The 17,961-nt window shown below is 38.6% G+C and overlaps 1 protein-coding gene and 1 long non-coding RNA gene across 2 annotated transcripts in view; one reads left to right on the top strand and one right to left on the bottom strand.

Moving 5' to 3' along the window:
* LOC105001235 overlaps positions 1 to 17,961 on the bottom strand; it is a 77,559-nt gene that overhangs the window by 45,122 nt on the left and 14,476 nt on the right. The gene's annotated exons all lie outside the window — the stretch shown is intronic.
* On the top strand, positions 10,893 to 11,474 carry LOC105001234 (methionine-R-sulfoxide reductase B2, mitochondrial-like). Its single transcript, XM_010857408.1, is given in 2 exon segments — positions 10,893 to 11,331; positions 11,334 to 11,474. Coding segments are annotated over 2 exon segments (546 nt in total). The 3' UTR covers positions 11,441 to 11,474.

The following is a 17,961-nucleotide window of genomic DNA, read 5'->3' as shown; positions in this document are numbered from 1 at the left end:
AAGGAAAATAAAAAAATTAGCATGTTTGAAAACAATCCCATATGAATGTAGTTAAATGATCATTTTAATCTGAAGCACATGGCAGTCAATAGTTTTATGATACAAGAAAGAATACAGGGTTTGGGGCCAGACGGATCTATGATTAAATCCCAGCTGTTGGACTCAGTTGAGCAATTAAACAACTACACCCAGCACTAGAGTAGAGCTTTGGACAGGTCATTTACACTTTCAGAAACTCAGTTTTCACATATGTCAAATGAATATAACCACGCCTTCCTTACAAGGACATATATAAGAAAATTTGTCATAGGAACTGGCTTACGCAGTCATGGAAGCCAAGATGGCCCGTGATCTGCTGTCTGTAAACTGGAGAACCAGGTAAGTTGGAGGTATAATTCAGTCCAAGTCAGAAGGCCTGAGAACCAGGGGAGCCCATGGTGTCAGCCCTAATGCAAAGCCAAAGGCCTGAAAACTGGAGGCCACTAGTGTAAGTCCCAGAGCCCAAAGGCCAGACAACCAGGAGCTCTGATGTCTGAAAGCAAGATATATGGATGTCCAATATATCTTGGACATATTTTCTTTCTTTCTCGAGAGAGAAAGAGGGAATGCCTTTATCCTCCTCCCTTTTGTCCTATTCATGCTCTCAATGGATCAGGTGATGCCCACCCACACTGGTGAAGGCCAATCTTCTTAACTCAATTTATGGAATCAAATGCTAATCTCTTCCAGAAACACCCTGGACAACTCAGACAACACTCCAGAATAATGTTTTACTAGCTACCTAGGCATCTCTCAGCCCAGTCAGGTTGACACATAAATTAACCATTACATGAGTTTCCTGATTTCACTCTGAAAATATTCCTACCCACCCGTGACTGCATTTCTATATTTTTTTTCCAAAAATACTTGTTGGCTCATGTTTAGAAAAAGATATAATGAAAAATCATCTATTAGTGGCTTAAAAAAAAAATGAAATCTATGTCTACGTTTGACTAAACACCTCTGACAAACTCCCAAGCCAACTTGCCATGGGAAGCCAAGCAGCTCTATTTGTTTAGCATGTGATAAATCGTATCCTTGTCAATCATGTCTCTATGATATCTTCGTGAGTAACAAGAGACCTTTGTTATAAAAATCTAAAGGAAATATATTTCTCAGTCTTCTCAGTTTATTCTATGAGCAAATTCTTTTTTTAATATTTAATAATACCCATTTGGCTGCCCCGGGTCTTAGTTGTCGCACACGGGATCTTCGTGGCAGCATGTGAACCCTTAGTTGTGGCATGTGGGATCTAGTTCCCTGACCAGGGATCTAACCTGGGCCCCTTGCATTGGGAGAAAGGAGTCTCAGCCACTGGACCACCAGGGAAGTCCCTATAAGCAAATTCTATAAAATGTAAAACAGCCCATAATCCTTTTAGCTGCTATTGCTAGTAGATATCACTACATCTAACAAATTTAGCAATGACTCCTTAATATCATCCAATGCACAGCCTATGTTCAAATGTCCCTTAAAATATCCCCAGGTGTGGATGTGTCTGTTGGTGAAAGTAAAGTCCAATGTTGTAAAGAATAATATTGCATAAGAACCTGGAATGTTAGGTCCATGAATCAAGGTAAATTAGATGTGGTCAAACAGGAGATGGCAAAGTGAATAACGACAGGAATCAGCAAACTAAAATGGATGGGAATGGGTGAATTTAATTTAGATGACCATTATATCTACTACTATGGGCAAGAATCCCTTAGAAGAAATGGAGTAACCCTCATAGTCAACAGGAGTCTAAAATGCAGTACTTCAGTGCAATCTCAAAAACAACAGAATGATCTCTGTTCGTCTCCAAGGCAAACCATTCAACATCACAGTAATCCAAGTCTGTTCCCCTTACCACTAATGCCAAAGAAGCAGAAGTCGAATGATTCTATGAAGACCTACAAGAACTTCCAGAACTAACACCAAAAAAAAGATGTCCTTTTCATCACAGGGGACTGGAATTCAAAAGTAGGACGTCAAGAGATACCTGGAGTGACAGGCAAGTTGGCCTTGGAGTACAAAATGAAGCACTGCAAAGGATAACAGAGTTTTGCCAAGAGAACACACTGGTCACAGCAAACACCATCTTCCAAGAACACAAGAGATGTCTCTACACATGGACATCACCAGACGGTTAATACCAAAATCAGATTGATTATATTCTTTGCAGCAGAAGATGGAGAAGCTTTACACAGTCAGCAAAAACAAGACCTGGAGCTGACTGTGGCTCAGATTATGAGCTTTTTATTGCAAAATTTGGTCTCAAATTGAAGAAGGTAGGGCAAATCACTAGGCTATTCAGATATGACCTAAATCAAATTCTTATTATTATACAATGGACAGATGAATTGATTCAAGGGATTAGATCTGGTAATCTACAGAATGCCTGAAGAACTATGGACAGAGGTTCATAACATTGTTTAGGAGGTAGTGACAAAAACCATCCCCAAGGAAAAGAAATGCAGAAAGGCAAAGTGATTGTTTGAGGAGGCCTGACAAATAGTGAGAAAAGAAGAAAAGTAAAAGGCAAAAGAGAAAGGGAACGATATACCCAACTGAATGCAGAGTTACAGAGAATGGCACGGAGAGATAAGAAAGCCTTCTAAAGAAAACAATGCAAAAAATAGAGAAAAACAAGAATGGGAAAGACTAGCAATCTCTTCAAGAAAATTAGAGATACCAAGGGAACATTTCATGCAAAGATGGGCACAGTAAAGGACAGAAATGGTATGGACCTAACAGAAGCAGAAGAGATTAAGAAGAGGTGGCAAGAATACACAGAAGAACTGTACAAAAAAGATCTTAATGACTCGGATAACCACGATGATGTAGTCTCTCACCCAGCCAGACATTTTGGAGTGTGAAGTCAAGTGGGCCTTAGGAAGTATTACTACAAGCAAAGCTAGTGGAGGTGATGGAATTCCAGCTGAACTATTTCAAATTCTAAGAGATGATGCTATTAAAGTGCTGTACTCAATAAGGCAGCAAATCTGAAAAATTCAGCAGTAGCCAGATGACTGGAAGAGGTCAGTTTTCATTGCAATCCCAAAGAAAGACAATGCCAAAGAATATTTAGATTACCGAACAACTGCACTCATTTCACATGCTAGCAAGATTATGCTCAAAATTCTTCAAGCTAGGTTTCAGCAGTATGTGAATCAAGAACTTACAGCTGTACAAACTAGATTTAGAAAAGGCAGAGGAACCAGAGATCAAATTGCCAACATCCTCTGGATCATAGAAAAAGCAAGGAAATTAAAAAAAAATCTACTTCTGCTTCATTGACTACATTAAAGCTTTTGACTGTGTGGATCACAACAAACTGTGGAAAATTCTTAAAGAGATGAGAATACTTGACCACCATACCTGCCCCCTAAAAACCTGTATGCAGAACAAGAAACAACAGTTAGTACTGGACAGACTGGTTCAAAACTGGGAAAGGAGTACATCAGGGCTGTATTTTGTCACCCTGCTTATTTAACTTATATGCAGAGTACATCATGAGAAATGCTGGGCTGGATGAATCACAAGCTGGAATCAAGATAGTTGGGAGAAATATCAACAATCTCAGATATGCAGATGACACCACTTTAATGGAAAAAAAGTGAAGAGGAACTAAAGAGCCTCTTGATGAAAGTGAAAGAGGAGAGTGAAAAAGTTGGCTTAAAACTCAACATTCAAAAAACTAAAATCATGGCATCTGGTCCCATCACTTCATATCAAATAGATGGGGGAAAAGTGGAGAGAGTGACAGATTTTATTTTCTTGGGTCCAAAATCTCTGCAGATAGTGGCTTACGTCTTAAAAGATGTTTGCTCCTTGTAAGAAAAGCTATGACAGACCTCTACAGGTATTAAAAAGCTGAGATATCCTTTACTGATAAAGGTTCATATGGTCAAAGTTATGGTTTTTCTAGTAGTCATGTATAGATGTGAGAGTTGGACCATAAAGAAGGCTGAGTACCGAAAAATTGATGCTATCAAATTGTGGTGCTGGAGAAGACTCTTGAGAGTCCCTTGGAAAGCAAGGAGATCAAACCAGTCAATCTCAAAGAAACTTAGTCCCAAATATTCATTGGAAAGACTGATGCTGAAGCTGATGCTCCAATACTTTGGCCACCTAATACGAAGAGCCTATTCACTGGAAAAGACCCTGATGGTGGGGAAGATTGAGGGCAAGAGGAGAAGGGGGTGACAGAGGATAAGATGGTTGGATGGCATCACTGACACAATGGATATGAGTTTGAGCAGACTCTGGGAGATAGTGAAGGACAGGGAAGCCTTGTGTGCTGAAGCCCATGGGGTTGCAAAGAGATGGACATGGCTTGGTGACTGAACAACAATAGCCTATGTTTTAATATCTCTGGTGTCTTAAAATACATTTTCCTATCACATACAAACAAGTTCTGCATAATATATTTGGCTATAAGTCTCTTTATAAAGCAAAACTTATAGACCTAAAAGTAGGAGTATCCAAGTCTACAAAGATAGTTGGAGAATTTATATATTTTTTTGCTAGGTGACAAAACAAGCAGTCAAAAATTCATCTTTGATAATGTTGGTAGGAATATAAATTTCTATAGCCATTCTGGAAAACAGTTCTTCAAAGAATTAATAATTCTTTGATCCAGAAATCCCACTCCTGTATATATTCAAAGGAAAGGAAATCACAAGTGATATCTATACTCCCATCTTTCATTGCAGCATCATTCCTCACACTAAGCCAAAATATGAAAGCAACCTAAGTGTCCATCAATGAATGTATGGATAAAGAAGATGTGTATATACAATGGGATCTTGTTCATCATGAGAACGAAGGAAATACTACAATTTGGGACAACCTGGATGAGTCTAGAGGGCATTTTGCTAAGTAAAATACGCCAGACAGAGAAAGACAAATAATATATGGTATCACTTTATATATGAAATCTAAAAAAACCAAACTTATGAGAGACAGAGGGTAGAATAGCGTTTGCCAGGAGCTGGGGATGGGAGAAATGAGGATATCTTGATCCAATGGTACACACATCCGTTTATAAGATGAATAAAATCTGAGGATCTAAATATACAGCATAGTGACTATAGTTAGCAATACTGAATTATATACTTGAAATCTGCTAAGATTGTAGGTCTTAGGCATTCTCACCAAAAAAGAAAAAAAATTTAAGGTGAAAATATCATTCAAGGTAAAGAAGAATTGACCTAACAGACATAGGCAGAACATTCTACCTGACAGTGAGAGAATTCACATTCTTCCAGGTGTACATGGAACAAAACTTAATTAATCCCATGCTGGATAATAGAGCAAGCCTCTACAAATTTGACAAGACTAAAATTAATCATGGCAGGATTAAACTAGAAATCAATAATAGGAAGAAAATTAGAAAATAACACCAATTTCTGGAGATGAATCACATACACTTATATAATTTGTGAGTCAAAGATGTCACAATGGAAACATCTGAAACATAATAACAAAGGAGAATACTTTAAGAAACTTGGGAAGGAGATTTCTTTAACTGGGAACAAAAAGCATTAATTTATAATGGAAGCACTGTAAAACTGAGTTACATTAAAATTACACATTAAATAAGTAGTTTCTTATGTGAAGAGGGTAAAGTCAGTGAATTAGAAGGAATACAAAGAAAACTTCTTAAGGGGTGGGGTTGGTAATGTTCTATTCCTTGATTTGGTTAGTTATTTATATGAGCATATTCACCTGTGTTAATTCATCAAGCCATAAATTTATGACATATTCTTTTCTGTATGTATATGAATATTTGCCAAAAATTATTGTAAAATATAAAGTTCTTTTTTAAAATTAAAAAAAAATTTTTCTGCTTTATAATATTGTATTGGTTTTGCCATACATCAACACGCATCCACCACGGGTGTACACATGTTCCCCATCCTGAACCACCCTTAAGCATAAAAATAACCCTCCAAAAAGCAACTCCTTTAAAGACAAAAAAATGTAAAACTAAAAAAAAAGTCTAAAGGGAACTTACAGACTTACTCTGTATTAAAAGATTAGGATTCAATGATGTTATGTCAAAGATATTGATAGGATATTTTCCATTTAAAATTTTATGTGGAGAAGCCATGACCTAAAATGAACATGGATAACTTTTTTCACTGAATTTTTTTATTGTGGAAAAATACATATACATAGAAGGATATGTAAGGAGATCACATCAAAATCTATGAAACATTGCAGCAAAAGCTATACTAAAAACTAAAAGTATTAGCCTTTAAATGCTTGCATCATTAAGGAAAAGATAACAAAAAAAGGACACATTTTTAGTATATCTCTTAAGAACATTGGAAAAAATCAATAAAATAAACTGAAAGAACTAGAAATATGGAATTTAAAGATAGGAGATAAGAAAGTTAATAAATGTAAAATAAAAAAGAAAGATAATAATGCTCTCAAAATATAGAATAGTAACAAAATTAAACTCTTCTTGAGTCTGATTAAGGAAAAATAGAGTAGTCCCCAAAGGTCTTTCAGCCAATCACCCTGGGATGTGGCCCCTCTCATCAGTGGGTAGAACCAGCCCTTGGTCCTCCAGGCTGCAAAACCAGCCATGCCAGGAACTGGACCTGCCTACCAGTGGGCCAGAACCAGCCAAGGACACCCCAGGCTATGCAGAAAACTGCCAGGGCCCAGCCCGGCCCAATAGCAGGTCAGCAGCTGGTCCTACCACAACAGAAGGACCCATGCAGTACATAGGGGGCACTCCCAGAGCATACAGCTCTGGTTACCAGCACACTGCTGAGCTTCTTAGGAAGTCTCCCATAGGAGGCCACTTCTCCAAGATCTAAAACCATAACCAACTCACTTAATACATAGAAATAAACACAGAGAATTAGGGAAAATGAGGAGATGGAGAAATACACTCTAAACGAGGGAACAAGACAAAACCTCAGAAAAAGAGCTAAACGAAGTGAGATAAGCAATCAACCTGATAAATGGTTTAAGGTAATGATTGTAAAAAATGCTCAACAAACTAAGGGGAAGAGTGGATGAACACAGTGAGAATTTAACAGGGTCAGAAAATACAAAAAAGAATCAAATGGAGTGGAAAGACAAAGACTAAAAGAGTTTACTACAAATAATTATATACCAATAAAATGGGCAACCTAGAAGGAAGGGATACATCTTTAGAAATACACAATTTTCCAAGACTGAATGAGTAAGAAATAGAAAATAGGAGCAGACTGACTGAAAATATGAGCAGTAGTTAAATTGAATCATTAATTTAAAAATCCCATCGAAGGAAAGTCCAAATCTTCTGGCTTCCCAGATGAATTCTACTAAATATTTAAAGAAGAGTTAACACCTATCCTCAAACTATTCCCCCCAAAATTGAAGAAGAAATTCTTCTTAACACATTCCATGAGGCCAGTCACCCTAATACCAAACCAGACAAAGACCCAACCTCCTCCCAAAAAAGAAAATTATAGACCAACGTTGATATTGGATTTAAAACTGAATGAAATAGATTCAAAACTCCTCAACAAAACACTAGCAAACCAAATTCAACAACACTTCAAAAGGATCATATACCAAGATCAAGTGGGATTCATCCCAGGTTTGGTTCAATATCTGCAAATCAATGTGATGAAGTGAAAGTCACTCAGTTGTGTCCAACTCTTTGCAATCCAATGGACTATACAATCCATGAAATTCTCCAGGCCAGAATACTGGAGTGGGTAGCCTTTCTCTTCTCCAGGGGATCTTCCTAACCCAGGGATTGAACCCAGCTCTCCTGTATTGCAGGTGGATTCTTTTCTGACTGAGCCACAAGGGGAGCCACAAGGGAAGATACATCTATTTAACAAATTAAAGAATCTCAATGATCAGAAAGAGCTTTTGATAAAATTCAATACCCATTTTTTTCAATAAAAACTCTCCAGAAAGTGGGTATAGAATAAAATACCTCAAAACAATAAAGGTCATATATGACAAACCTGCCTCTTGAGAAACCTATATACAGGTCAGGAAGCAACAGTTAGAACTGGACATGGAACAACAGATTGGTTCCAAATAGGAAAAGGAGTTCGTCAAGGCTGTATATTGTCACCCTGTTTATTTAACTTATATGCAGAGTACATCATGAGAAACGCTGGGCTGGAAGAAGCACAAGCTGGAATCAAGATTGCTGGGAGAAATATCAGTAACCTCAGATATGCAGATGACACCACCCTTATGGCAGAAAGTGAAGAGGAACTAAAAAGCCTCTTGATGAAAGTGAAAGAGAAGAGTGAAAAAGTTGGCTTAAAGCTCAACATTCAGAAAAGTAAGATCATGGCATCTGGTGCCATCACTTCATGGCAAATAGATGGCGAAACAGTGGAAACAGTGTCAGACTTTATTTTTTTGGGCTCCAAAATCACTGCAGATGATGATTGCAGCCATGAAATTAAAAGACGCTTACTCCTTGGAAGGAAAGTTATAACCAACCTAGATAGCATATTCAAAAGCAGAGACATTACTTTGCCAACAAAGGTCCATCTAGTCAAGGCTATGGTTTTTCCATTGGTCTTGTATGGTTGTGAGAGTTGGACTGTGAAGAAAGCTGAGCACGGAAGAATTGATGCTTTTGAACTGTGGTGTTGGAGAAGACTCTTGAGAGTCCCTTGGACTGCAAGGAGATCCAACCAGTCTATCCTAAAGGAGATCAGTCCTGGGTATTCATTGGAAAGACTGATGCTAAAGCTGAAACTCCAATACTTTGGCCACCTCATGTGAAGAGCTGACTCATTGGAAAAGACTCTGATGCTGGGAGGGATTGGGGGCAGGAGGAGAAGGGGATGACAGAGGATGAGATGGCTGGATGGCATCACCGACTCGATAGACACGAGTTTGGGTAAACTCCAGGAGCTGATGATGGACAGGGAGGCCTGGCATGCTGCAATTCATGGGGTCGCAAAGAGTTGGACACGACTGAGCAACTGAACTGACTGACTGACTGATGACAAACCAACAGCTAAGACCATACTCAATGATGAAAAGCTGACAGTATTTACTCAAAAATCAAGAACAAGAGAAGGATGTATGCTCTTGCCACTTTTACTCAACATAGTATTGGAAGTTCTAGCCACAGCAATCAGACAAGGAAAAAATAACAGACATCCAAATTGTAAAGGAAGACAGTTTGCAGATGACGTAATATCATATATAGAAAATCCTGAAGATGTCACCAAAAACTATTAGAACTAATAAATCATTCAGTAAAGTTTCAGACAAATAGATGGCAGATAAATGGGGAAACAACAAAAACAGTGAGAGACTTTATTTTTTGGGGCTCCAAAATCACTACAGGTGGTGACTGCAGCCATGAAATTAAAAGATGCTTGCTCCTTGGAAGAAAAGCTATGACCAACCTAGACAGCATATTAAGAAGCAAAGACATTACTTTGCCAACAAAGGTCCATCTAGTCAGAGCTATGGTTTTTCCAGTAGTCATGTATGGCTGTGAGAGTTGGACTATAAACAAAGCTGAGTGCCAAAGAATCATTGCTTTTGAATGGTGGTGTTGGAAAAGACTCTTGAGAGTCCCCTGGACTGCAAGGAGATCAAACCAGTCAATCTTAAAGGAAATCAGTCCTGAATATTCACTGGAAGGACTGATGCTGAAGCTGAAACTCCAGTACTTTGGTCACCTGATGTGAAGAACTGACTCATTGGAAAAGACCCTGATGCTAGGAAAGATTGAAGGTGGGAGGAGAAGTGGACAACAGAGGATAAGCTAGTTGGATGGCATCACCGACATGATGGACATGAGTTTGAGTAAGCTCCAGGAGTTGGTGATGGACAGGGAAGCCTGGTGTGCTGCAGTCCATCGGGTTGCAAATAGTCGGAGATGACTGAGCGACTGAACTGAACTGGACTGAAAGTTTCAGATTACAAATTTAATATACAAAAAGTTGTTGTGTTTCTATACATTAATAACAAACTATCAGATAAAGATATTAAGAATACAATCCTATTTAAAATTATATCAAAAAGAATAAAATACCTAGGAGATAACCCAACCAAGGAAGTAAAAGCCTTGTACTTAGCTAACCATAAGCCACTGATGAAAGAAACTAAAGACACAGACAAATGGAAAAATACACTGTGCTGAAAAATTTGAAAAATTGATATTGATAAAATGTCCATACTACCCAAGACAATCTATAGATTTAATATAATTTCTACAAAAATACTTTTGCAAAACTACAGCAAATAATCCTAAAATTTGCATGGAAACACAGAAGACTCCAAATAGCCAAATCAATCTTGAGAAAAGAAGAACAAAGTTGGAGGTATCATGCTCCCTGATTTCAAATTAAACCACAAAGCTACAATAATCAAAGCTCTATTGTACTGGCACAAAAACAGACACACAGATCAACTGAACAGAATACAGAATCCAGAAATATACTCATCTAATCAATTAGCCTATTTCAAAGGAGATAAAAATATATTAATACAATATATAATAATATAATACAAAATAATAATAACATAAAATTACCAAAATATATTAATAAATATATTAAACAATTAATACCCTCTTAATAAATAGCATTAGGAAAAACATGACAGTTAATGCAGAAGTGGCAAACTGAAATACTTTGTCACACTGTATACAAAAATAAACTCAAAATGGATTAAAGACAAATGTAAGACATGAAACCATAGAACTTTTAGAAGAAAACATGGGCAGTATATTCTCAGACACTGGTCTTACAGTATTTTTTTTGGATATGCCTCTTTGGGCCTGGGAAACAACAGCAAAAATAAACAAATGGGACTACATCAAACTAAAAGCCTTTTGCACAGTGGAAGAAATTAGCAACAAGAGCGTCATGGTGCTCCTCCTGCGGGCTCTGCGGGGCCTGCCCCTCCGCGAGGCGCCCGGGTGGGCGGCGCGGGGCCGAGCGGACTGTGGCGGCCTCCGCGCAGGTGCTGGATCCCCGCAAGCAGGGTCTCTTATAAAACGTCAGCTGGCTCTCTCCAAGAGTGAGTGGCAGAAGAAGCTGACACCAGAGCAGTTCCATGTCACGAGAGAAAAAGGGACGGAGCCGCCTTTCAGTGGGGTCTACCTGAATAACAAGGAACCAGGGATGTATCACTGTGTGTGTTGCGACAGCCCGCTCTTCAGCTCTGAGAACAAGTTCTGCTCCGGCACGGGATGGCCTTCGTTCTCTGAGGCTCATGGGACATCTGGCTCTGATGAGAGTAACACGGGGATCCTGAGACGTGCGGACACCTCGTTGGGACTAGCTCCCACAGAGGTCGTCTGTAAGCATGTGAAGCTCACCTCGGCCATGTGTTCCCCGACGGACCTGGGCCTGCTGGACAGAGGTTCTGCATCAACAGTGTGGCGCTCAGGTTCAAGCCAAGGAAACACTGACCACCTCCGAGTTCCCTTCCCTCCCTCGCCACTCCCTCACTTCCAAATTCAATTTGCAGAACTTATGTGAATGACTTTTTGTGACCCCATGAGGTGTAGCCCCCCAGCCTCCTTATCCATGGACTTCTCCAGGCAAGAATACTGGAGTGGGTAGCCATTCCCTTCTCCAGATCTTCCCAACCCAGGGATCAAACCCAGATCTCCCGCATTGCAGGCAGATCCTTTACTGTCTGAGCCACCAGGGAAGCCCGATGTGAATGACTACCCATTGTGAATGGTAGTTTTATTAACTACCAAACCAAAGCTAAGTTCACTGCTGGCACCACGCAAACCACACCTTCTCTGATTTACTACCTGGAGTCAACTCAGCCCTGGCTCTGGCTTTGACTAGAATTTCACAAAATGACAGAGGGAAAACTGTTTCCATTAAATCAACTTCTGTGGGCTTTGCCTGGACCAGAGGACATGACTCTAGGGATGCTTGGAGGCAGATGGATAAACCAAAAAAATATTCCTACAAAACGACCCTGAACTTTCCATCACAGTTAAGTTCTTCCCAGACATATACAGGTGAGAGATCAAGTGAAAAGAGGAAGGAAAATATGGCATTAGAGTACTCCACAGTTCCAGCATGGAAGGAGGCATTGAGGAGAAGGAGGAGGAGAGTTGTGGACAAGGTGGGTTTCGGGAGCACGCCTGGAGATCCATGGGATGCATGGTTTTTTTTTTCTTCAAAACGTTAATAAACTGTCTTGAACATTCTGGTTCCAATCTCTCTACCTGCAACTAAATTTCAATGGGAATACGCTAGATTTCAGTGATAATGAATACACGTGGCTACAAAGTTAAAAAAAAAAAAAGAAATTAGCAACAAAACAAAAAGGCAATCTACTGAATGGCAGAAGATATTTGCAAATGATATATCTGATGAGGTTAATATACAAAATATAGAAAGAACTCATGCAACTCAACATTGTAAAACAAACAACCTGATTAAGAAATTAGCAGAGGACCTGAATAGGTATTTTTTCAAAGAAGACACATGAAAAGATGCTCAACATCACTAATCATCAGAGAAATGCAAATGAAGGCCACAAGGGGATACTACCTCACTCCTGCCAGAATGGCTATTATCAAAAAGACAAGAAATAACAAGTGCTGGTGAGAATGTGTAGAAAAGGGGACCTTAGTACACTGTTGATGGAGATGTAAATTGCTGCAGTCACTGTGGAAGATAGTACAGAGGTGTGTCATAGAACTAAAATAGAATGAATATATGATACAGCAGTTTCACTTGTGAAAACAAGATATTAACTTGAAAGATATATGTACTCCAGTGTTCCTTGTAGCATTATTTATTCAGTATGATAGCTAAGGTATGAAAGCAATCTAAATCTCCATCAACAGATGAATGGATAAAGGAAATGTGGTATAGATGTTACAAGGGCAGACAGACTACTCAGCCATTAAAAAAATGAAATCTCACCATTTGCAAAAATATGGATGGGTCAAGAAGGTATTATGCTTAGTGAAATAAATCAGACAGAGAAAAATAAATACCACATGATCTTATTTACACGTGGAATCTTAAAACCAAAACAAATAAACAAGCAAAATGAAAACAGACTCAAAGATAGAGTGAAAAATGGGTTTTGCCGGAAGGGAGAGGGCTTGTAAAATCAGTGAAATAGATGAAGGGGGTTAAGAGGTACAAACCTCTATGTATATAATAAATAAGTCATGGGGATATAATACACAGCATAAAGAATATGGTCAATAGTATTGCAATAACTTTGTATGGGGACAGATGGTTACCAGACTTACGGCGATCTTTTCATCATGTATGCAAATGTCAGATCATTATGTAGTACACCTGAAACTAACATATTTCAATATTTCAGTTTAAAAAAGAAAAAAGAATAGAACAGATAATATAGGTTTTACTTGATTCTAAGAAGGAATCACAGGATTCTGTGATGAGAAAAAAAAACTTAGGTGAATCAGCAGAGATAACACAGTACGGGGAAAGTCTTCCTAATCTAAGCGTGAAGACAACCTAGATGGAGGATATTTGGGTCGAGCGAAGGGAAGATTTCTAGGATGTTCTTGAGGTTAGAAAGAGCATCGTGTGTTCAAAACCACTCAGTTTCCATATTCAGGACAGATGAGGATCATATGGGGTAGAACTTTGCTTGAATGTATGCATAATGTCACAGAATCTGTTTTTCTTTGCCAATAACCACAGGGTGGCAACAACAGGAAAAAGAAGAAACATCTTTTTATCAAGATATATACTATGGTAATATACTATGTGATATTACACGTAGATATAAACTGGATAAACAAGCCCTGTATAATATCTGAATACTATTTGAAAGAGAGATTTTTTTTTTTCTTGCTCTTATAAGCTTTCAACTCAGAGAATTCTACCTGTTTAGCTTATTTCATCATGCAACTTAACACCACATACGTTAGTCATTTCCTGTGTGTCCAATCTACTATGTGGCTAAATTGGATCTCCAGCAACCAGAAAGTATATGAATAATCTCTGTGAAGCTCTTACTCACTATGCCTTAGTGATTTGAATACTAATTAGTATTTGTAAAGTAGGAGGAGAAACAGGAGTTAAGTAGTGGTTGATTTTCATTACCTGATAGTAACAAACATCATCACAATATTATTGCAGAGAATAGCATCCTACTGTCCTTTCATCTTGTCAGTTTAAAGAAAATGAGTCTTTACCTCATTCTGCTAGGAAAGATTTGAAACAGATAAGGATAATTAAAACATGGTCTTCAAAAGGTATAAAAATAATAGTGAATAATAATAGTGAAACACTTGATATCTTTTCTAATTGTCACACCCACCCACACAAGGGCTTATTCAATAGATTCAATTGTATATCTACAACTCAAACTTGTTCAGTATGTTAGTTATTATCCTACTCCCATCTCAGAAGGTACTCCATGGACCTCTCCATCTTTCCCTCTGAATCTACTCTCCTGCATTTTCTATCTTCATATTCCTTCATTTTCTATGTTCATATTGCACAAACATTGACCCACTTTCCAACAGAAATAAAGGAGTCATCTTATCTCTTCAACGTTTGTCACATTCACTAAAACAAAAAGACCTCCTGGGACTTCCCTGGTGGTCCAGTGGTTAGGAATCTGCCTGCCACTGCAGGGGACATGGGTTCAATCCCAGGTCAGGAAGATCCCACACACCGTGAGGCAACTGAGACTCTGTGCTGCAACTACCGAAGCCCATGCTGTAGAGCCTGAGTTCTGCAACAAGAGAAGCCACTGCTGTGAGAAGCCCATGCACCACAGCTAAAGAGCAGCCCCTGCTTGTTGCAACTAGAGAAGGCCCTCACACAACAATGAAGACCCAGCATAGCCAGGGGAAAATAAATCTCCCTGTCTTATTGATTCCACCTCCGAAATTGTATTTAAATGCCATATCTTCTTCAGCTTCACTGCTACCACTTCAGGCCCTCATTCCAACTTTCAGATTCTTGTAATAGCCACTTAATTTCCTTCTGACTCATTTTGCGCCCTTCTCCAATTTATTTGGTGTGTACTGGTTCCGATCAATCCTTACAAAATGGAAATCTCATTGCCTCTCTCCCCAGTTTAAAATTCATCATTGTTCCCTATAGTACTTTGGATTAAATATGACAGTTTTCATTTTGTCTCTAAAGTTATTCATGATCTGCACTTTACGTCTCTGCCATATGTACCTGACACAATAGCCAGGCTGAGCTATCATACTTGCATTTAACTACATACCACACTGTGTACTCTACTGGGCCCTTGCACACACTGCTATTGCCTCTCTTGAAGTTTTTTCCCTCTTTTTTATACTCTCATATCTTTCAAACACTCCCCAAACCTGGCCACATTGTATTCAACCTTAAAGATTCAGCTCAAATGTCACCTTTCCCCAGGAATATGTATGTCTTTGATCTCCCGCCTTCATCAATCTGGGTTATATGGCCTTCTTTGTACTACTCTATGATGAAGGTTGGCAACTGTTTTCTGTGAAGGGCCAAATAATAAATATTTTAGGTTCTGATAGCGTCCACAGGATTCTCCAGGCAAGAATACTGGAGTGGGTTGCCATTTCCTTCTCTCAGTAGGCTACACAGTGGGCTCTAAAAAGATCCATGTCTTAAAACCAGGAAACTATGAATGTTACTTTATTTGAAAAAAGGATTGTTGCAGATGTAATGGGTTGTGAGATGAAACCATCCTGAACCATCCAGGTGGAGACTAAATTTAATGATGTGTCCTTATAAAAGAAACATATAGGAGAAGATAGGTAGAAAGGGAGGATGCAATGTGACCATAGAGACAGAGGTTGGAGTGGAGTGATGCTGCCATGAATTAAGCAATGCTGACAGCCACTGGAAGCTGGATATGGCAAAAAAAAAAAAAAAAAAAAAAATGGACAGCTCTGGAACCCTGTGAGGAGTGTAGTCCTGTCAACACCTTGACTTTGGATTCTGACCTACACGATGTGACAGAATCAATTTCTATTATTTCAGCCACCCAATTTAGCTAATCCAGGAACACATGTAGCAAGCTGTACAATCTCAGCCACCGCTATACAAGTCTGCCACAGTAGGGTGAAGATACAGACAATATGTAAACAAACGGGCATGACTGTGTTCCAGTAAAAACTTTATTCACCAAAACAAACAGTAGGACAGATTTGACCCACAGGTTGTAGATTGGCACTTACAGAGCAGTGATTATCATACTCGATTATTTCTCCTCAAGCATATTGAAAGCAAGAACTATGACATATATCTTAGAATTTCTAACTTAAGAATCTCAAATTTTAATTCCTATAGTGGCCAGGCAGGTGAATTAAGTGAGTGAAGTAGACTGGATGAAAAAGTGAAAGTGTCACCTAATGATGGCGACATCTGCTAGGATCCTGGCGAATATTGCCATGCTAGTGCATGCTAGCGCTTCCCTCGTAGCCCAATCAGTAAAGAATCCACCTGCAGTGTACAAGACCAGGGTGCAATTCCTGGGTTGGGAAGATCCCCTGGAGAAGGAAATGGCTACCCACTCCAGTATTCATGCGTGGGAAATTCCATGGACAGAGGAGCCTGGCAGGCTACAGTCTATGGGGTCACAAGAGTCAGACACGACTGAGAGACCAAACCCCCACCAGGGCTGCATATCTAGGAGGACCACTATATGAATGGTTAATGATAAATATAAATATAAATATATATATAGGGTTGGCCAAAAAACTCATTTGGGATTTTCCATAACATTTTGGGCAACCCAATAATTACAAGATAATAGAAGGGATAAATTAAGTAATAATTTTAAAAGTTTAGTCCTGGAAGAGTTTGAGCAGGATAGGTGTTAGCTCTTCTCTAAATTTTTGGTAGAATTCAGCTGTGAAGCCGTCTGGACCTGGGCTTTTGTTTGCTGGAAGATTTTTGATTATAGTTTCAATTTCCGTGCTTGTGATGGATCTGTTAAGATTTTCTATTTCTTCCTGGTCGAGTTTTGGAAAGTTGTACTTTTCTAAGAATTTGTCCATTTCTTCCACGTTGTCCATTAAGGCATATAATTGTTGATAGTAGTCTCTTATGATCCTTTGTATTTCTGTGTTGTCTGTTGTGATCTCTCCATTTTCATTTCTAATTTTATTGATTTGATTTTTCTCCCTTTGTTTCTTGATGTGTCTGGCTAATGGTTTGTCAATTTTATTTATCCTTTCAAAGAACCAGCTTTTGGTTTTATTGATTTTTGCTATGGTCTCTTTTGTTCCTTTTGCATTTATTTCTGCTCTAATTTTTAAGATTTCTTTCCTTCTACTAACCCTGGGATTCTTCATTTCTTCCTTTTCTAGTTGCTTTAGGTGTAGAGTTAGGTTATTTATTTGACTTTTTTCTTGTTTCTTGAGGTATGCCTGTATTGCTATGAACTTTCCCCTTAGGACTGCTTTTACCCTGTCCCACAGGTTTAGGGTTGTTGTGTTTTCATTTTCATTCGTTTCTATGCAAATTTTTATTTCTTTTTTTATTTCTTCTGTGAGTTGTTGGTTATTCAGCAGCGTGTTGGTCAGCCTCCATATGTTGGAATTTTTAATAGTTTTTCTCCTGTAATTGAGATCTAATCTTACTGCATTGTGGTCAGAAAAGATGCTTGGAATGATTTCTATTTTTCTGAATTTACCAAGGCTAGCTTTATGGCCCAGGATGTGATCTATCCTGGAGAAGGTTCCATGTGTGCTTGAGAAAAAGGTGAAATTCAGTGTTTTGGGATGAAATGTCCTATAGATATCAATTAGGTCTAACTGGTCTATTGTATCATTTAAAGTTTGTGTTTCCTTGTTAATTTTCTGTTTAGTTGATCTATCCATAGGTGTGAGTGGGGTATTAAAGTCTCCCACTATTATTGTGTTATTGTTAATTTCTCCTTTCATACTTGTTAGCATTTGTCTTACATGCTGCAATGCTCCCGTGTTGGGTGCATATATATTTATAATTG

This window comes from Bison bison, unplaced genomic scaffold (assembly GCF_000754665.1).
Source record: "Bison bison bison isolate TAMUID 2011002044 unplaced genomic scaffold, Bison_UMD1.0 scf7180017864380, whole genome shotgun sequence".
Lineage (NCBI taxonomy): Eukaryota > Metazoa > Chordata > Mammalia > Artiodactyla > Bovidae > Bison > Bison bison.
Note: the sequence above shows the minus strand (reverse complement) of the source record. Positions and strands in the feature narration are given on the sequence as shown.